At 46.9% G+C, this 21,943-nt stretch overlaps 1 protein-coding gene across 1 annotated transcript in view; it reads right to left on the bottom strand.

Moving 5' to 3' along the window:
* PIWIL1 (piwi like RNA-mediated gene silencing 1) overlaps positions 1 to 21,943 on the bottom strand; it is a 465,014-nt gene that overhangs the window by 193,976 nt on the left and 249,095 nt on the right. Inside the window, exon 12 of the mRNA XM_040347413.1 lies at positions 7,496 to 7,610. Within this exon, the coding sequence (XP_040203347.1) occupies positions 7,496 to 7,610 (115 nt within the window). The remainder of the gene's footprint in view (positions 1 to 7,495; positions 7,611 to 21,943) is intronic.

The raw sequence follows: 21,943 nt of genomic DNA, 5'->3' as shown, positions 1-21,943 counted from the left end.
ATGAGGGGATAAAACGTCTGTCATCTACATGTCCCATTCACATTGGAAAGCAGCCTAGGGATGTGCTGTGATAAAAGACAGACATGCTGCATTTTATTACAACACAGCGCCGAATCGCATGACAATATAAAGCAACACAGCAGTGTCTCACTGCTGTACATTGCTGGGAATGAAGTGCACCTTTTGCACACATTCAAAACAAAACAAAACAAAAAAAAAAAGAGCAGTGTCTGAATTATGTACCACACTGCCCCCTACCGTAGCCAGCAACAGTGAGTTGTCGCATTGGTAAAGCACTGCAGAAGCTCTCCAATGTGAGGGAATTTAGCCTTATGCCCTGTACACACGATCACTTTTTGTGATGAAATAAAATGACATTTTTAAAAATGTCATTTAAAATGATTGTGCGTGGGCAAATTGTCATTTAATGTCTTCTGAAAAATGATGAAAAAAAAATTCGAACATGCTTCAATTTTTTGTAATTTTTTAAAATGTCATTTTTTTGTGTCATAAAAAATGATCGTGTGTGGGCAAAAATTACGTTTTAAACCCGCACATGCCCAGAAGCAAGTTTTGAGACGGGAGGTAAAACTACCATTCATAATGGAGTAGGAACATTTATCACGCTGTAACAGACAAAAAAGCACGAATCGTCTTTTACTAACAAGTAACCAGCTAAAAGCAGCCTCAAGGCAAATAGAACTTCCCCTTTAGAGTGCCGTCACTTTGTTCATAATTTTTCAAAAACGATGGTGTGTGGGCAACATCATTTTTAATGATGAAGTTGGAAAAATGTAATTTCCTGACAGACTCCATGGCAGCCTACGTGTGGGTTAATCCCGCCTCTCATACCTCATAGGACCCTACTCCCATAAAGCTTTGCTTCTCCCAATAGACTGTGTTCCTTTTTTGTCCTCCTCCTAGGACCGAAGTAGTTTTGTTACCTTAAAAATAATATTCCCTGATCCATAGTCCTGGTATTTACACTCTGAAGTCCAACAAGTCTTAGCTATTAGCTGGACGGACGTTACAGTGTCTGCGGTACTTTATGAAGCTTACTAACCTGCCACTGGCAGGTAAGCAGTTGTCTGACCATACGTCCTGGCTATTAGCAGGAGGTCATTGCCACTGTCCCAGATTTTGCAGAGCAAGCAGCGGTGGTTACTATCTCCAGGCCGGATCATGGGGTCTCCATTAGTGGTAACGTATGAAAATTTGACTCACTGTTTATGGCAGCCGGTTTTTGTGTGTTGTCTGTTGCATTCTAAATTAGCTATGACCGCTGGAACGCATTGCGTTCCGGCCTCGCCGCCTTCAGATGGTACTGCGCGTGCGCCGGTCTCGTTCCCCGAACGAGGCTTGGTTGCGCACGCGTGGTTCGTTTCAGTTGGTCGCGATCGCGCATGCGCGCGAGGCTTGAGGGGGTGACGCTGGGCACTGCGCAGGCGCGTGACGCGCACGGCCGAGCGCGGTGACGTCACCGCATGGCGGCAGGTTTAAATAGCTGTCAGATACAGCTATTCGGTGGCACAATCCTGAAGCAGTATACATTGAGTACTACTCGTTGGTCCTAGGTAAGAGCCAGTGCTGGATCACTGTCTTGTTCTTTTTTTGTTCATGTTGTGCTGATCTTCATTGCCTTACCTGTGTCATTGGTCTGTTTTCAGTACTGTTTTGCTTATCTGCCATTGATGTGTCACCGCCCCCCTGTGGCCAAACCTTACGCTGCAGGTAGGATGGAATTGTTTTCCCTCTGCCTGTTTTTTCTATGGGTTTGGCTGGTTCTTAAAAAATACCTTTTTTATGTTCTTATTTCCAGTCCCTCTAGGTCTGTTTCTCAATTATTAGCACGTGAAGATAATGTTGAAACTCAGTCACAACATCATCAATCAAATTCTAGAAGCTCTAGATCTTCATCTAAACATCATAGAGAAGGTTCTAGATCCTTGTCTGGTCACCACTCTCACCGCCATTCCAGTCACTCTGGAAAGAAATCCTGTTGGGGATGTAGAGCCCAGGTCCTAGAAGGAAAATCCCTCTGTGAGCCATGTTATTCCCGTGCTGTAAGGGAAAGAGGGGGTGAAGACCAGCAGGTGGAAGCCCTGGTCAGAAGAGTGGTCCAAGAATCTTTGAACAGCTCTGATTCCATCCAAGCGGTTGTTCTTCCTGTTGAACCATCCCCAGTCCTTGTACAGGATAATCCTGAAGTTCCAGGGCCCTCTCGGGTTAACCGCTCCCCAAGCGTGTCTTCATACAGTGAGATGGAAAGTGTCAATTATGCCGCAGGTTTTGATTTTTCCCTGGTCCCAACATTGGTAAAAGCAGTCAAGGACACTTTAAAGTGGGAAGATCCAGTGGAAGCACCTTCCAAGCAAAAGAAAGTACTTCAGCCAGCTTAAAAAAGACCACCCAAATTTTCTCCTCCTTGGTGAGCTTGGAGATGTAATTACAGAGGAATGGTCCGGTACAGACAAGAAAAATTCTTTACTATCTAAGATAGCAAAGCTGTACCCATTCAAGAGTGAAGAGGTGAGACATTTGGAGTCAGCTCCTCTAGTTGATGCGGCTTTGATGAGACTGGTGAAACATGTCACTCTCCCCTTGGAAGACACCGTTTCCTTTAAAGGGGTTTTCCACCCATTTTGTAAGTTTATTAAAAGTCAGCAGTTACAAAAAGTGTAGCTGCTGGCTTTTAATAAACTGACACTTATCTGCTCCACGGCTCCAGCGATGTGCCGGACGGGGGTCCTCTCCTCGCGCCCCCCCCCCCCCCCCGTCTTCATGCTCAGTGTGGGCACCCGGCTGTGACAGCTTTCGGCTTCACGGCCGGGCACCCACTGCGCATGCGCGAGCGGCGCGGCCCGGCGCCGTCTGATTGGACAGGCGATCGCCGAGGACCTGTCACGTGTCCTGGGCGATCGCCTACAGCAACCCCTTCCTGTAGGTGATTAAGCTTAATCGCCTAGGCGATTAGGCTTAATCGTCTACCCGGAAGGAGAAAGTGGGACAGGAAGTCCCACTCCTCCTGAAGCCCCCACTCCCCCCCCAAAAAACTTACATGCCAAATGTGGCATGTAAGGGGGTGAGGAGTGGGATAAGAGGAAGCTCCAAATTTGGGTGGAACTCCGCTTTAAGGATGATCTGGAGAGGAAAATAGACAATGATTTAAAACACATCTATATTACAGCTGGCATGGCTTGTAAACCAGCCTTAGCTCTTGCAGCCCTGTCAAAATCAATGGAGGCCTGGACAGGTGATATGGACTCCGTGTTGTCTTGCGTCTCTGAAGACATAGCCAGAAGCATTCCAGTCCAAGAACTAAAGATGGCTTCAGTTTTCTTGGGGGAGGCCTCCCTTGATCTTATTCGTCTAGTGTCTCGGGTCATGCTCTCCTTCGTTACAGCCAAGCGTGCCCTGTGGCTACGTCCTTGGGTGGCTGACCCTGCCTCTAAACAGGCATGGTGCAAGATACCCTTTTTGGGTTCTTCCCTGTTTGGGAACAAATTAGACAACGCCATCACCCGAGTCACAGGGGGTAAGTCACGGTTCCCCCCCCAAGGAAGGATCCATCAGATCAAGAGAGGAAACATCAGGGACCACCCATAGAAGGCTGCGAGTGACCTGTACATCAATGGCCATTTAGGAGGGCTGAGAGGTAAGAGTCCCGGGAGCTCAGCCAGGGATCTGGTTTATCTTCTATCGCACGGCCGTGCACTCACACCATAGAGCTGGTGCTCACCTTCATCCAGTGCATTCAGAATATCTGCCCTGACAGCTGATTTGTGTTTACTATTGGGATTGAACTTCCATTCCGTTTTTTTTGCACAATATTCTTTATATATTTTTGCACATTCGCCTTATGAGTATTATATATTTTGGACTCACTATTCACTATTTGAGTATATATATATTTATATTTGGACTCACTATTCTCCTTGCATTTAATACTATATGCTGATTATTTGTCAGCTCTTACATTTATCTTGCTTATGTGATATCACTATTCCATTAGTGTGATATGTTGCGCAGAATCACCATTTATTTATATCCCCAGGATCGTCGTCCGTATGGACAGAAGAAATTCTTTCCCAGGCAGGATCAAGATCGGGCAAGGGAGGCTCGTCGGTACAGGCCTGGACGTGATTTCAGGAGGAACTGGAGGAGAAATCAGCCCTCTGGTCAGAAGCCGGCAAAAAGCCCTTCTTCCAGCGGACGTGACGTCCCTAAATCCTTTTGATGTAGAGCCGGCCCAGACGGAAAGAGTCGGGGGTCGTCTCTTTCAATTCAAGCATGTCTGGGCAGCATCAATAAAAGATTTCTGGTCCGTCAAGACGGTATCTACAGGCCATTCCTGGACATTTACAGATCCCCCTATTCTTCAAGTCATTCACACAACAATGCCCTGCTCAGAGGAAAAAAGACAAGTCCTCCTGTCATACACGAGCTCCCTCGTGGCTCAAGGTGCTGCTATACACGTCCCAACGGCCGAGAGGTTCCAGGGGATGTATTTACCCCTTTTTCTGGTCCAAAAAAAGTCAGGTTCCTGGAGACCAGTGATAGACCTGACACATCCAAACACCTTTATCAAGAAGGAAAAATTCTAAATGGAGTCGCTGCTCACGATCCGTCAAGCAGTTCAGCCAGGCGACTGGCTTGTGGCCATAGATCTGAAAGACGCTTACTTTCATGTGCCTTTAGCCGTGGAGTTCCAGAAGTACCTGCGGTTTGCAGTAGACAGTATTCACCTCCAGTTAGTTTGTCTCCCGTTCGGACTCACAACATCACCACGGGTATTCTCAAAGTTCTTACTGGCCGTCGTGGACCTGATCAGAACCAGAGGAGTTCGTCTACACCACTACTTAGACGACCTGCTGCTGCTTTCGCAAAACAAGGAGCAAATATTGACGCACCGGGATCTGGTCATATCCACTCTGACCGAGTTTGGTTGGCTACTAAACAAGGAGAAGAGTCACCTAGTACCGACACAATCTCTGATCTTTCTCGGAGCCCAATTCAATACATCTCTGAGTACCATCTCATTGCCCCTGGAGAAAATCCCAGTTGTTCGCGACAGGATCCGTTGTGCTCTAGAGTCTCCTTTTCTAAAAGCCTCACAATGCCTCAACATTATAGGCACCATGGTCTCCACAACTCCTATGGTGAGATGGGCACAGTGGAAGATGCGGCCCTTCCAGAAGGATTTTCTCCAGCAGTGGGATCCGAGATCACAAGACCAAATGATTCGGATAACATCACACATGCGGGAAAGTCTTCCTTGGTGGCTACTAAGGAAAAACCTCCTCAATTGCCATTCTCTAGCCCCTGTGTCTTGGATCACGATCACGTCGGATGCCAGCAACACAGGTTGGGGGGCTCTCTGCCTGAAGGAAGTAGCCTAAGGGAAGTGGGACTTTCCTTCCCAGAAAGTCATATCCAATGTCCTGGAACTTCGCGCAGCCTTCTGTTCCCTACAAGCGTTTCTTCACCTGATAAAGGGATCTTCAGTCCTCCTAAGAATGGACAATACGTCAGCAGTATCGTACATCAAGAGACAGGGTGGCACTCGCAGTCTGTCTCTACTGAAAGAGGTGAATCCAATTATGTCTTGGGCGCAGACACACTTGAAGGATTTGACAGCTGTATATCTTCCCGGATCTCAGAATCTACAGGCAGATTTCCTCTCGAGAACATCTCTCGACAACAACGAGTGGTCTCTCCACAGCGAGGTTTTCAGTTGGATCCTGTCACTGGATTTTTCACCAGAAGTAGATCTGTTTGCATCCCCAAGCAATTTCAAACTGGAGAAGTATTACACCAGATGCAGCTGTCCCCAGGCCTTCGGGGTGGATGCTCTGACGGATCAGTGGAGGTTCTGCAGGGCTTGTGCCTTCCCTCCAATTCCAGTCATCCTCAGGTTCCTATCGAGACTCAGGTGGGAGGAAGTCGAGATAGTGGCAATAGTTCCATACTGGCCCAACAGGCCATGGTTCCCATTGCTGTTTCAGTTGAGCTTCCGGGATCCAGTTCCTCTCCCATCCAGACCAGATCTCCTGTTGCAAGAATCGACTCCTCATCCATGTCCAACCCATCTACATCTGATGGTCTGGTTCTTGAAAGGGGAAGGTTGGAAGCGTTAGGTTGTCCAAGCGGAGCAATCTCCACCCTATTGAACGCTAGAAGACCAAGTACTAACAGAATCTACCAAAGGATATGGTCAAAATTCTCAGACTATACCTCTTCTATGGACGGTTCTCCTAGTAATCCCAGAATTCAAGACATTCTAGATTTTCTTCAGACAGGTCTTGATCTACCTCTTTCCGTTAGCTCACTAAGAGTCCAAGTCTCAGCTATCTCCGCGTTCACAGGGATATCCTGGGCCACTCACACTCTTGTCAGACAGTTTTTCAGAGGAGCTATACGACTGAGACCTCTAAGAAAGCCAAGATTCTCCAAATGGGATCTTCCTCTAGTCCTGGACTTTTTCTCAGACACTCAGACCAACAGTCAATCAAAGATCTTTCCCTCAAGGTGTTTTATCTCGTAGCCATGACTTCAGCTAAGAGGGTTTCAGAAATTGGCTCATTGGGACGTAAGGAACATTTCCTTACGTTCTTCCCATCTTTCGGTCTTCAGAGGACTCTGATGTTCATCCTTTGGATGTTGGGAATGTATTGAAACAGTATCTAGAGGCTACGGAATCTTTTCGGCAATCCGATCATCTATTTGTTTCCTTTCACGGAAAGAACAAGGGAATGCGTGCTTCCTCTAGAACCATTGCAGCATGGATTGTACAGGCCATCCAAGGGGCTTGTAAAGCAAAAGGTTTGGCTCCCCCGGAAGCGGTAACCGCCCATTCTACTCGGGGGGTGGCCACGTCATGGGCTGCTGCCCGGCACATTTCTCCGGAAGTAATCTGCAGAGCGGCCTCTTGGTCATCACTGAATACGTTTATGACGCACTACTGCATAGAACCGGCTTCTTTATCGTCGGTTAATTTTGGTTTACATGTTCTATCTGTTGACAATGTCAATTAAAACTTTTTCTTTAACCAGCAAATTGCCCACCCGGGTGTGTATGGCTAGTTATTTCCCACACGTAGGCTGCCATGGAGTCTGTCAGGAGAAAGGAAAATTTATATGAAATACTTACCGTAATTTTCCTTTCCTGATGGACTCCATGGCAGCAGAAGTTCCCTCCCCTTTGCTGGAGTAGGCTATATTATGGAACACAGTCTATTGGGAGAAGCAAAGCTTTATGGGAGTAGGGTCCTATGAGGTATGAGAGGCGGGATTAACCCACACGTAGGCTGCCATGGAGTCCATCAGGAAAGGAAAATTACGGTAAGTATTTCATATAAATTTTCCTTTTTTTTCATGATAAAAATGAAAAAAAAAAATCATCACAAAAAGTGATCGTGTGTTTGCGGCATAAGGGTTTACAGCAACTTTAACGCATTAATTATTTTATATCATGTGCAATATGCAAAACTACTTACAGCTCTATTTGACATCAAAATTTTCTCGGGAGGAGCAACTCTTCCAGGGAAAGACAGCAAGTTAGTGTCAAAGTTCAAACCCCAGGCCCGAAGTTCTTTCTGGACATTTTCCTCCCTACAGACAAGGTACATGGTTGCAATTAGTAGCCTATTTGGATTTTTTTTTTTTGCAGAAAGAAATATTTTTATTCCATATATCAAACTGCTTAGAATATGTTGGCATACATTGTACAGACCATATTATGTCTAATAAATCCAAAGCCAAAAATGTAATGTATTGCAGTCTACCAATCATTCGATGTGGTGGCTGCATTAATTCTTTTAGTTTTTTTCTGTCAGCTTTCACCTGGGAATCTGTAACACACCTCCTGTATTAGTGTGTCTGCGCTCAAGTTAGAGGCACAACACATCAGCTTGTGGAACGTGGAGTGTTAGATACACTGGTAAATTTAGAGATACAAACTGAAGGCAAACTCCGGATAATACTTTATAAGCAGTTACAGCAACATGTTTGATCATTTTGGAATAAAAAATTTACATGAATAAATAAAAGCCGATCATTGAAAGATTCTAATCAGCGGTAAATGGTTTGTCTGAACCCTCTAACAGCTACATCTGCAGGTCAGTTTGTTCTGCTAAAAACACAAGACTTACTGGCTAGATCACAAGGTGCAAATTAAAGCTAGCCTAAAGAAGAAAAAATGTATGCAGCCCTCACATCTAAGAAATAGTTAACCATAATATAATAAATGCTTGATTTCGGGTTTATTACCATTTTAAAATCACCATTGGACAATATCAAGCATATCTATTGGCAACAATTAAATGCGTTATTGGAATACATGCAGTCATGAAAAAAGTAAGAACAAAACATGGAAATCGTTTTTGACATTTCCTAATTTTGACAAGAAAACATTAGGTCTTCATTCAAATTTTGTCTGCAGATAAAGGTGATATACTTGAAAAAAATGACAAACATTTTCAAAATCTAAATGAAAAAAAAAAAAAAAATTGGTTTATTTGCAAAAATATTCTCTTCACAGGTCACAGTTGTTAAAAAACTAAAAGGACCCCTGCTGTCATAACACAGAGCTATATACTGTGTGGAGCTAATGGTAGTTAGCGCAGACATTAGAAAAATCTATTAACCCAATCACGCCGACAATACACAAATTTGCAAACATTTGCGTTCATTAGCTGCCCCGGTCTCCACGCAGTAAAGAAAACGCATACGCAAGTCACAATCGCAAATGTAAAATGTGTATAACGCACACATGTGAAGTATTGCAGTGATGGGCAGAGTGAGAGCAATAATTCTAGCACCAGGCTGTCTCTATATCTCTAACCTGGTAACTGTTATTTTTTTTTAATCGACACCTATGAAGATTTTTAGGTACTGCAGTTTGTCGCCATTCCACGAACATGTGTAAAGCATGACATGTTCGGTATCGATTTATTCAGCGTTACATTGTCTTTCACATTATACACGAAAAAATAAAAATAGGGCTAACTTTACTGTTTGTTTGTGTTTTTTTTTTGTGTTCATGAAAATGTATTTTCCCCCCAAAAAAATGCGTTTGAAAGACGCTTTGCAAATACCATGTGGCATAAAATATTGTAACGATCACCATTTGATTCCCTAGGGTCTCTGTTAAAATATATATAATGTTTGGGGGTCCCAAGTCATTTTCTAGCAAAAAATATGGATTTTAACTTGTAAGCAACAAATGTCAGAAATAAGCTTATGCCGCGTACACACGACCGTTTTTCAAGGATGTGAAAAATGACTTTTTTTAATATCATTAAAAACAATCGTGTGTGGGCTCCAGAAAATTTTTCACGACGTTAAAAATGGGCATTAAAAATTTAGAACATGCTCTAAATTTTCATGTCCTTTTTAACGTCGTAAAAAATGGTCGTGTGTGGGCTTTAACGACCTGAAAATAACGCGCATGCTCAGAAGTTATGAGACGGGAGCGCTCGTTCTGGTAAAATTAGCGTTCGTAATGGAGATAAGCACATTCATCACGCTGTAACAGACTGAAAAGCGCGAATCCTCTCTCACCAAACTTTTACTAACACAAAATCAGCAAAAGCAGCCCCAAGGGTGGCGCCATCCGAATGAAACTTCCCCTTTATAGTGCCGTCGTACGCGTTGTATGTCAGCGCGCTTTGCAAGAGCATTTTTTTTTTTCACGATTGTGTGTAGGCACGGCAGGCATAACGGTTTTTATTTTTTATTAAAAAAAACATTGTTTTTTCAAGACCATTAAAAATGGTCGTGTGTACGCGGCATTAGGCGGAAAAGGTTTAATAGTTTGCTTGGGCTAGCTTGGCACAAAAAAAAAAAACTATTTGGAAATGGAAAAATTAAGACGAAGTTAGGCTTTAACCACTAAAGACCCGGACCAAAATGCAGGTAAAGAACCAGGCCCCTTTTTGCGATTCAGCACTATGTCGCTTTAACTGACAATTGCGCGGTCGGGCGACGTGGCTCCCAAACAAAATTGGCGTACTTTTTTCCCACAAATAGAGCTTTCTTTTGGTTGTATTTGATCACCTCTGCGGTTTTTATTTTTTGCGCTATAAACAAAAATAAAGCGTCAATTTTGAAAAAAATGCAAACATTTTTAAATTTTGCTATAATAAATATCCCCCAAAAATATATAATTATTTTTTTCCCTCAGCTTAGGCCGATAAGTATTCGCAATAAGCGTTTATCGATTGGTTTGCGCAAAATGTATAGCATTTACAAATAGGGGATAGTTTTATTGCATTTTTATTAATTTTATTTTATTTTATTTACTACTAATGGCGGTGATCAGCGATTTTTTTTCATGACTGCGACATTATGGCGGACACATCGGACAATTTTGACACATTTTTGGGACCATTGTTATTTTCACAGCAAAAAATGCTATAAAAAATGCATTGTTTACTGTGAAAATGACAATTGCAGTTTGGGAGTTAACCACTAGGGGGCGCTGAAGGGGTTACGTGTAACCTCATATGTGTTTCTAATTGTAGGGGGCGGGGCTGGACGTGTGACGTCATTGATTGCCTTTCCCTATATCAGGGAACAGACGATCAATGACAGCGCCACAACTAAGAACAGGGAAGGTGTGTTTACACACACCTCTCCCCGTTCTTCAGCTCTGGGGACTGATCGCGGGACTCCAACGGCGATCGGGTCCGCGGCCACAGAGCTTCGGACCAGCCGCGCGCCTGTGACTGGGCATTTAACAATCACGTACAGGTACGTGATTGTGCCCAGCCGTGCCATTCTGCCAACGTATATCGGCGTTAGGCGGTCCTTAACCACTTAACGCCCGCCGCACGCCTATTTACGTCCACAGAATGGCATGTACAGGCAGATGGGCGTGTATATATACGTCCCTGCCTTCTAGCGGGTCGGGGGTCCGATCGGGACCACCTCCGCTGCGTGCGGCGGCCGGCTTACCTCGGGGAGCGATCTGGGACGACGGCGCGGCTATTCGTTTATAGCCGCCCCGTCACGATCGCTCCCCGGAGCTGAAGAACGGGGAGAGCCGTATGTAAACACGGCATCCCCGTGCTTCACTGTGGCGGCTGCATCGATCGAGTGATCCCTTTTATAGGGAGACTCGATCGATGATGTCAGTCCTACAGCCACACCCCCCTACAGTTGTAAACACACACTAGGTGAACCCTAACTCCTACAGCGCCCCCTGTGGTTAACTCCCAAACTGCAACTGTCATTTTCACAATAAACAATGCAATTTAAATGCATTTTTTGCTGTGAAAATGACAATGGTCCCAAAAATGTGTCAAAATTGTCCGAAGTGTCCGCCATAATGTCACAGTCACGAAAAAAATCGCTGATCGCCGCCAATAGTAGTAAAAAAAAAAATTTATAAAAATGCAATAAAACTATACCCTATTTTGTAAACGCTATAAATTTTGCGCAAACCAATCGATAAACACTTATTGCGATTTTTTTTACCAAAAATAGGTAGAAGAATACGTATCGGCCTAAACTGAGGGAAAAAAAAATGTTTTATATGTTTTTGGGGGATATTTATTGTAGCAAAAAGTAAAAAATATTGAATTTTTTTCAAAATTGTCGCTCTATTTTTGTTTATAGCGCAAAAAATAAAAACCGCAGAGGTGATCAAATACCACCAAAAGAAAGCTCTATTTGTGGGGGGAAAAGGAAGCCAATTTTGTTTGGGAGCCACGTCGCACGACCGCGCAATTGTCTGTTAAATCGACGCAGTGCCGAATCGCAAAACCTGGCCTGGGCATTTAGCAACAAAATGGTCCGGGGCTTAAGTGGTTAATATTTATAACTTGGGTTATGCTGCCACTTTTAGGTGAATGGACACTGTTCAAAAACAGAAGAATTTTAACCTGAAAATTCCTTACACTGGAGTCCCGTATGGGACGCAGGCAACTTATTCATATATTATGGGTTACAGACGTACCTTCAGGTTATTGGACACACCTGCTTCCCTCTGGGTACCTCCCATAAAACCCCTCCCCCAATTTAAGAGTTCTCAGCTTTGTAGTAAGCAATGCAGAATAAACTAAAGGATGAAAGGGAGGGTGACCTGTGCCCTGTATTTCAAGACATGAAATTTACAGGCAAGTCAAAACTCTTCTTATCTTAATCGTACAATACAGGACACAGGTAACTTATTAGCTACTAGTCCCCCAGCGCTAGAGGCAAAAACAAGCTGAGACTGCAAGAAAATGGCTGCCAGCCGCCGCTAGAGGCAAAAACAGACTGAGACTACAAGAAAATGGCCAACCCAGCAAGGAAAACACCTAAAGGCGCAGGGAAAATGGCCGGCGGAATCCCTGGCCACAGAATAATGGCCGCAAACACCGGGAGAAGGCCACCATGCGCCCCCACACACAGCAAACCTCAGCGGGCACCTGCCAGACCCCCCGCAATGCCCAAGGACATAGGGACCTGATGAGAGGACAACACACCCAGCACAGCCCAGTCAGGGCTCAGAGCCCCCCCCCCCCCAGAAGACCACCGGCCAGGGAAGGTCCAGTCACACAGCGGTCAATAGAATGGGGAGGAGGAAAGGGAGAGTAGAGACACCCTAGTCAACCTCCCAGGGAATGCCAAGCTGCTCCACCCGGTCAAAACAGGTGGAACCATACTTACCCCTCCTGTAAAACCGCTGGGCGCATTCCAGACAGACCCACCACCCGAGCGGTATGGGGTGGCTGTCGGCCACGGGACACTGTGACATGGACAGCAGTAGCCCAGTCATATGTGTGCCCCGGAGCATATAGCTTACCGGCCATCCCTGGAGCAGACGGGGTATGTTGTAGCAGACCCAGAGCATAGCTAGGGCCTGCGGTGCGAATTCCAGGCAGAAAAAACAGCACTTCCGTCAGTACAGCACCTCTCAGGGGGCGTGTCCCCAGGGTACATCCCACTCTCTAGAACATCCAGCCTCAGTTCGTAGACAAGCAGTACAAACAAAGGAGGGGTGGGTGCTGTGTCCGTCCATAAACTCAGAGCCACGCCGTTAAAGCCAGAGACTGTAAAGCAGGGTGAAAGATAGGACCTTGCGACAGAAGGTATTCTCTCAGGGGTAGACGCCAGGGGACATCTGCCACCAGACGTACCAGGGACAGTGCGGCCAATCCGGAGTGATCAGGATTGTTGGTATCCCCTCGGCTTCCACCCTGCACAGCAAGGCGCCACCAACGCGTCTGACGTGTCCGCCCACGGGTCCCTCGACCTGGTCACGAATCGTGACACCTTCCGATTGAGACGGGACGCCAGAAGGTCCACGTCTGGAGTGCCCCATTTTTGGCACAGACTCTGAAACACCTCCGGGTGTAGCGACCATTCTCCTTGGTCTAGCTTTTGGCGACTTAGATAATCAGCTTGCCAGTTCAGCACCCCCGGAATGTACACCGCCGACAGAGCCGGAACGTAACTTTTGGCCAACAGGAGGATGTGCGCAACTTCCGTCGCTGCAGCCGAGCTTCGTGTGCCCCCCTGATGATTGACGTTTGCCACGGCCGTGGCGTTGTTGGACTGGATTCTGACCGGCCGGCCTTGCAGACCCAGAGACCACTTGGAGAGACACAACTTGATTGCTCGGAGCTCCAGTACATTGATTGGAATGCAGGACTTCTCCTGAGTCCAGCGCCCCTCGGCTGACTGGACACCCCAGACACCCCCCCAGCCGGAGAGGCTGGCATCCATCGTGATCACTGTCCAATGACACGGCAGAAACAATTTTCCGGTCCGAAGTACCGGAGATGTCAGCCACCACACTAGAGAGGACTTGACCAGTCGACTCACCCGAATCTGGTAATCCAGAGACGAAGGAAGTTTGTTCAAACGTGACAGAATCTCTTTCTGCAACACTCGAGTGTGGAATTGGGCATACGGAACTGCCTCGAAAGAGGCTACCATCAGACCCAGCACTCATGCAAAAGCGAAGCATTGCCAATTTCTGGGTCGCCAACCGCTGCACCGCAGATTGCGGAGTCTGCCGTTTTTCCGTTGGAAGAAAAACTCTCGCCTCTGAGGAATCCAGGACCAAACCCAGATATTCCATCCGCTGAGACGGTACCAGTACTGACTTCTGGATATTCAGCAGCCAACCTAATTCTCGGAGGATCTGACAGGTGATAGACACGTCCTCTTCTAACTCTGAGCTTGAGGAAGCTCTCAGAAGAAGGTCGTCCAGGTATCCCATGATATCGATCCCGCGTTGCCACAGCAGGGCCAGAATCGGGGCGAGCACCTTGGTGAAAATGGGAGGGCCACAAATTGAAAGTGGTCCTCCCCGACCGCAAAGCGCAGAAACCTCTGGTGTTTTGTGCATATTGGGATATGCAGGTACGTGTCCTTAATATCCAAGGATGCTAGGAAATCCCCCTGATGGAGCGCTGCTATTACTGAGCAAATCGACTCCATCCTGAATTTTTGCACTTTGACAAAGCAATTGAGGGCATCCAGGATTGGACGGACCCCATCCTTCTTGGGGACTACAAACAGATTGAAATAAAACCCCTGAAACCGTTCCGTTAAGGGAACCAGCACAATCACTCCCCTGACTAGCAGATCCTGGACAGCCCCTGACAGATCCTTCAGGCGATCCGGGGGTTGGAGGGAAAAAATCTGTTTGGTGGACAAGAGAGAAATTCTATCTTGTACCCCGAGGAAACTACTTCGCAAACCCAACGGTCGGAAAGAAGAGACCTCCACCGAGCCGTGAATTCCCGAAGCCGCCCCCCCACCCGAGATGTGGGCAAGGGCAGACCTTCATGCGGAGGCAGGCTTGTCTGCAGGCTTGTTGGGCTTGCGGTACCAGGGGCGCTTTTGCCCTTCAATGGACGCCTTAGCACCCTGGAAACGTTTTTCTGCCGCACTTGGTGGGCGAAAAAAACGCTAGGGGGTAGTAAATGAGGGCCTTTGCTTACGGCGAGGCTCCTTACCCTTCCCAGATTGCGGGAGCTCAGTGCTCTTACCGCCTGTGACATCTTTTATGATGTCATCCAGGGACGCCCCAAAAAGCCGTTCACCCTTAAAGGGTAAGTCCACCAGGGCCTTCTTAGAGGACTGGTCCGCAGACCAACACTTTAGCCACACAAGGCGGGGTAGTATCACCGCGTAGGCGGAGGCCCTGGAGAGCAAGGGGAGCGTATCCAGGGCCGACTCACAGACAAATTTTAGGCCTTGCACCAACTGGTCGGCCAGGTCCACAGAGCTCAGAAGCACTCTGCGCCTCCAGCTCCTGCAACAAGGACTTTGCCCGTTCGGTAAGTGTCTGCGACACCAGAGCCCCAGCCAAAACCGGTCTCACCGCTGACCCCACCACTGTGAATATGGAGCGGGCCACAGCCTCAGCTCTCCTATCTGCGGGGTCCTCAAATGTGGGAGCCCCTTCTACAGGCAACGTGGTGGCCTTGTTCAGCCTGGACACCGGAGGGTCCACTGACGGAGGAGATACCCTTTTGAGGAGGATTTCCTAAAAAAGTGGGTAACGGACCGCAAAGTATTTTGGTACTGCAAAAACTTTCTGCGGCCGTTCCCATTCCTTGTATAACAGTTTGTCGAGATATGGAACACAAGGTAACACTTTCGCGGTGCGGGGTGGCTTGCGGAACCAAAAAGGGACCGGCATGTCTGATGCCTCCGCCAAATCCTCAAGTTTTTGAGTGTACCGCACCGCAGTGATAAGAGCTCCAACAAATTCCTTATCATGCTTTGACCCTGCAGCAGATTCATCCTCACTGTCCGTGTGGGCTAAGTCTGCATCATCCGACATGACAGAACCAGGGCCAGATGCAGTAGCAGGGCCTGATTCCGCGTCAGACACCCCCAGAAGCAGGCGCAGGGAGGGGGCGCTTTTTACCCCCCTTATGGCCACTGGCCGCTTCAATCCTGGCAACAAATGCCTCAAGGACTGCCTCATAGCATCCACCGAGGCCGCAGGAGCACTAAGGGTTAACTCTGGCATGGTTGGGGTAGAAGCCTCTGGTTCAGACTCCATGCTGACCCACCTATATATGCCGCCTTAGTATTGCAGAAAACGGGACCCACAGGCCACCCTCCCGGCTGTCACAGAGAGCAGGGGACCCCCCAGGGGACTCACAACCCAAAAACAGGCTGTACTACTGTGCAGAGCTGAGAGCGCTGTCCGTGCTGTGCCGTCCCTCAGGAAGAGTGCTGTGGCTGGCGCCGTTATTCCAGACACTAGTGGCCAAAACTTTTTCAAGATGGCCGCCGACATGCAGAAAAAACAGCATGTGGGCTACAAGGAAATAGCCGAAGACATATAGAACCGCGTCACCGGTAAAATGGCGGTCGTACACGTGTTTAAAACACTCAGTAACACACAGCAGACACTGTCCAGCATACACAGCGCATAAGCACAATAAAAAACAACAGCACCCCACAGCAGCACGGCACCCCGGCAGTAACAGAGCCCCCCCTCAGGTGGACCCCCCACCTCACAGCCCCCACCCAGAACAGGGAAGGAGGGAGAGGAAGGGAGAGAGGAAAGCAGGGCGGACCCTCAGTCGACCTCCCCAGGAATGCACCATCCGAAAACACCCTGCCGAGGCAAGGGGATACTACTTACCCATCCTGCGACCACCGGCTGGAGGCATTCCAGACACACCCAACGTCCACAGGTAGATACGGCATGGCTGTCGGCCCGGCACACTGTGACACAGCCATAGAGACCGGTCATATGTGTGCCCTGTAGCATATAGCTCATCGGCCGCCCCTGGAGCAACAGGGCATGTCGTGGACGGCCTAGCTAAAGGCCGGCACACGCTCAATGGCTGAACATGGGGGGACTACAAGGATCAAGATCCAGCCTGTCACCCAGTCGGCAGTTGATAGTAGATCCCAGGATCCAAAAATGCAGGAAAAAATCAAATAAAGGCGAAAAATCGCAAAAAATCTCCAGAGCACATGGACTCCAGAAAGGCCATGTCTTCTCCTAACGCTAGGCAGAAAAAAACTGAGGCTGGATGTTTCAGAAAATGGGATGTACCCGGGGGACACGCCCCCTGGGAGGTGCTGTACTGAGAGAAGTGTTTTTAACACTTAAAGTGCTGTTTTTTCTGCCTGAAAGGAAGGTATATAACCCTTGGACACCTTGGACATCTCGCATCTGCTCTCCACCCAAGTTAAATAATCTTTTTGGTGTAAAAAAACGTCCTATGCATCATCTTCAAAAATGAAACCTTCTGTGCAGGGAAAACTGTGGCCATAAGTCCTCTCTCTAATATCTTCCTCCATTGTCCATCAGTTATGGTTCCCAGATCGTCCTCCCATTTCTCTCTACTTTTCAACTGTTCTGGCCTCCCAATACTCATCTCACATATATGCGTATAAATTTCAGAGATAAACCCCTTCGTCTCTCTCCCCTCACCCAATTTTTGAAAGACTGGGGTCCTAACCCACATTGGTCCTGCTCTGTCAAACTGGGCATTTAACGCATGTCTAATTTGAATATATCTATAGAACATGTGATTGGGTACTTCGTATTCCTCTCTTAGAGCAGCGAACGTTTTTTAAGGTCCTTCCCTCATATAACTGGGCCTATCGAACTATCCCTTTTACTGCCCATTCGTTCATTTCCCCAACTGTCTCCATCTCCTGGAAATTCCTGTTATTCCACAGGGGTGCGTATTCTGTCACACCAGTCTGTCCACCGAGTGACCTTACTGCTTTCCACATCTTGATAACCATCTTAACAGTAGGGGTTTAATTGATAAATGAATTGGCCTCAAACACCTCAACAACTGTTTTATGGGGTGCCCCTAGAATCATTAAGCCTCCATTTACTTCTCCTCCTGGCTCTGTTCTTACTCCTATATGCTGCAATTGTGCTGCCAAGAAATAGCAGCGTGGATGTGGTATTGAAAAAAGAAGGAGATGTTGCGTTAATAACTTAAATAAATCTAAACAATAAAATTGATGTGTGATAATTGATGAAGCCAGTAAACCCAAATCAATGGGGGACTAGAAAAGGAAGAACTCAGTCCCAATGTGTCCACAATAGTAAAGTTCATATGAGGGTGAACAGATGTTGAGGAGCAAATATGAAAACCACCACCACGAACCAGTAAAAAATTGGAGGCTTACCACATGGCAAGCAATGTATGCTTGCGGCTGCAAAACCCCAGCCAGGGCCTTTAGGCGATCCTCACAGGGGGAGGTGGGAGGGGAAGATGATTGTTGAAGCCTCCAGCGAAACCAAGATTTTTGAACCGTGTCACAGAAAAAAACACTCAATGGTGAAGTATGTTATAACCAGCACACACATGAGGTATAAAGTGACTAAAGGAACCACCACCACCAGCACCCTATAAGTAGGAGGCTTACCAGAACATGTAAAAACATCAGCGGGTGGCTAAAACCCTAGCCTGGGCCTCTAAAACTCCTGGGCTGTGATAGTAAGATCCTAAGTATCCTCCGTGTTCAGTAGGTACATAAAGGGAGTAATGGAGCCCACATAGTGAAGTACGTTTTAACACTGTACGTTTAATAGATAAAAAATTGCACTTACAATATCACAATAGGGATAAAACAGAGAAAAGCCGGCCGGCTCGGAACAAACGCCTGTCCACTCTGAACAACACGTCCTGCGTCAGCCTGGATGTGGTATTGCCATTTCCCCCTCCCTTATTGGAAGCTGCAGGGTTTGCAACCCGATTCGGGCTTGTCCTCCTTTCCATATTAGTTCTGTAAACAAAGTATCTATTTTCCTAAACCATTTTTTATGTATCCATATTGGCACATTATGCAATACATATAATTAATTTGTGGCATCCACAACATTTTAATCAGATTGCATCTCCCTGCAACTGACAACGGGAGGTGCAGCCAGATTTGAATTTTGTTTTTAAAATTAGTCAGAAGGGGAACTATGTTATTCCTTATATATTTATTGAGGTCACTTGTTCCGTCTATTCCTAGGTATTTCATTGTCCCCACTATCTCCAACTGTGGAATCTCTACCAAGAACTGGATCCTCATTGGGTCCACCGGCATTAATGCTGATTTCTCCCAGTTTATGATCAATCCTGAGATTCTACCAAATTCTCTAAAGATGGTCATTGCCTGCTTAAGGGAGTGATCCGTGTCTCCAAGGAAGAGGAGAACATCGTCTGCATACAGAGCGATTCTCTCCTCCCCAGTCGGTCTCACGAACCCCTCCATTTTCTTATCCTTCCTTATAGTGGTGGCTAATGGTTCCATTGCCAGGGCAAAGAGCAGGGGTGACAATGGACACCCCTGCCTTGTACCCCTCTCTAACTGTACCCTTGCTGAATAATCATTGTTGACTCTAATTCTTGCACTCGGGTCACTATACAATATTTTAATCCACCTAATAAATTTTGGTCCAAACCCAAAGACTTCCAAAACGTGCCAGATATACCCCCATTCCAAGCTGTCAAAAGATTTAACCACATCCAAGGACATTACTGCTCTTGTACCACTGTTCTCTGCTGGTATTTGCAAATTGAGAAATACCCTCCTAATGTTCCTGCTTGTTGATCTACCTGGAATAAATCCAGTTTGATCCTGATGTATAAGTCTCGAAACTATTTTATTTAACCTGCCAGCCATTATTTTAGCCAAAATTTTAGCATCTGCACTTGTGCACTATGACAGATATTGATCCACCAGTGGACACTGACAGATGTTGATGTGACAACTAATCAAAATTGCAGATGTTTTTGTGCACTGGTACGGATGTTCATGGGGAAACTGCTACAAAAGTTTATGGGGACAGGGACAGTGGTGCTTGATGTACTGTGTGGGGATCTGACAGCTCTGTGTGTAAAATCATTTCTTATACAGAGCTTCAAACTGGGGAGAACTGACAGACATGTGTCTGTTTAGACTCTGAAGGCTATGATTGGACACACATGATCGGGGGGGGGGATTAAAGTGCCCATATCCTGATCCAAGGTAACCTTATCAACAGCGTCACTAAGCAATTGTTTTTCTAATCGCTATATTAGTGTCGCTGGTGCCGCTAGGTAGGCAGTTATTTTTTTTAGGCTCGCCGCCAGTTTTTATAGCGTCAGGTACCCCCATATATATATATATATATATATATATATATATATATATATTAGTGTATTTTGTGCGTGTACTCGAGAAAGGAGCCGGACTGCAGGAGTTGGGAGTAGGCAAGCCTCCCCCAGAGGCAATCTGCCACCTTTCTCCATGCCCCGGGTGGCAATGGTGGGTGTGTGAGGGGGTCCTCCCACACAGCCCGCCCTACCTGCTCCGCTTTGAAGCCCAACGGGGCAGAGGGACTCCCTATAAGGGAGTGAGAGGATCTAGCCCGCTCAACCAGCCCCGTTAGTCCTTCGCCTCTCTTTTTAGAGACCGCGTGGTCAAAGTGCGTGAATGTTAACCCAATTTTGAGTGCGTGTAAGTGTGGTGGTTTTTGTGGGAGGGGGGTGGGCGTACTAAGCGCAGGCTTACCTCGCATAGCACACCCACCGGGAGCCAGGCTGAGACCACCAAACTCAATTCACATGTAGCTGCAGAGGTGAATGGCTTGTCAGCGCAGTGCCAATCGCGTTGAGCCACCGCAGCTCCTCCCATATATTTTCTAATAAAGGTTTTAACCCCCTGATTGCCTCTAGAGTTAACCCTTTCACCAGTGATCACCGTATAAGAGTTTTACGGGTGAAGCTGGTTAGTTACTTTGCTGTTTATAGCATCAGGGCACATGCTGTATCTATCTCAATAAAGGTTTAACCCCCCCGATTGCCCGGCGAGCGATATCAATTAGGTTTTAGCGTCAGTCAGGGTCTGCGTCGCCTCAGGCAGCGTCAGGTTAGTAGCAATAAGGCTAACAACCACTCGCAAAGCATACACCACCCTTAGTGGTATAGAATCTGAACAGATCAATATTTGATCAGATCTATACTAGCGTACCCAGCAGTTTAGGGTTCCAAAAAACGCATAGTTAGCGGGATCAGCCCAGATACCCACTAGCACCTGTGTTTTGCCCCTCCACCCAGCCCAGCCCACCCAAGTGCAGTATTGATCTATCATTGTCACTTACAAAACACAACACACATAACTGCAGCGTTCGCATGAGGCAGGCCTGATCCCTGCGATCGCCAACATTTTTTTTTTTGGTAGCGTTTTCTACATTTGCTGACAGGTCAGGTGCTTTTTTACCAGTGAATCCTTACTAATGTACCAAAATGGCAAAGCGAATGTACACTAGTAAAGAGGCCTACGAGTTTATGAGCCTGACAGATAGTGAAGAGGAGGTCACGCATCTGTCAGATTATGGCTCAGAATACAGTCCCGTAGAAGAGATCGGCTCCATGTCAGATAGCTCTGACGACGAAGAAGAAGAGGTCCCTGCTAAGGGCAGGCGTACCCGACCCCATTCTGCTGTTGTTGAGGTGCAAGAACCGCAGGTCCCTCGTATGGAGCAGAAAGCCAGTACTAGCGCAGCTATTCCTTCTGGTGAACTTGGCACGCACCAGCGGCCAAGTACAACCTGGTCGTTCACCCACCACTGCAGTATCACGTGGTGATGTGGCAAGTCCCATAAATGCAGTTCAAGCTGGCGAGGTGGCAAGCACAAATAGTGTCCCGCTGCAACCAAGAAGAAGACAAAGACAGGCCTGTCGTGCCCATACTGCTGCATTCGCCAATCCTGATTGGGTCCCCACTACTTCTGCACCACCCATACTTCCCCCATTCACTGGCCAATCCGGTATTCAGGTGGAAAAAGATGATTTTACATCACTTGATTTTTATTCGCTGTTGTTGTGGACCAGACTAATTTGAATGCTGGTCATTTCATCGCCATTTGTCCCCCGTCCGCCCTTGCCAGAGAATGAAAACCACTTACGGTTTCCGAAATTAAGATCTTTTTGGGCCTTTGCCTCAACATGGGCATACATAAATTCCCGAAGATGCGG

Source organism: Rana temporaria, chromosome 1, assembly GCF_905171775.1.
Source record: "Rana temporaria chromosome 1, aRanTem1.1, whole genome shotgun sequence".
Taxonomy (NCBI): Eukaryota; Metazoa; Chordata; class Amphibia; order Anura; family Ranidae; genus Rana; species Rana temporaria.
The sequence above is the reverse complement of the archived record's forward strand: the minus strand, read 5'-3'. Positions and strand labels throughout refer to the sequence as shown.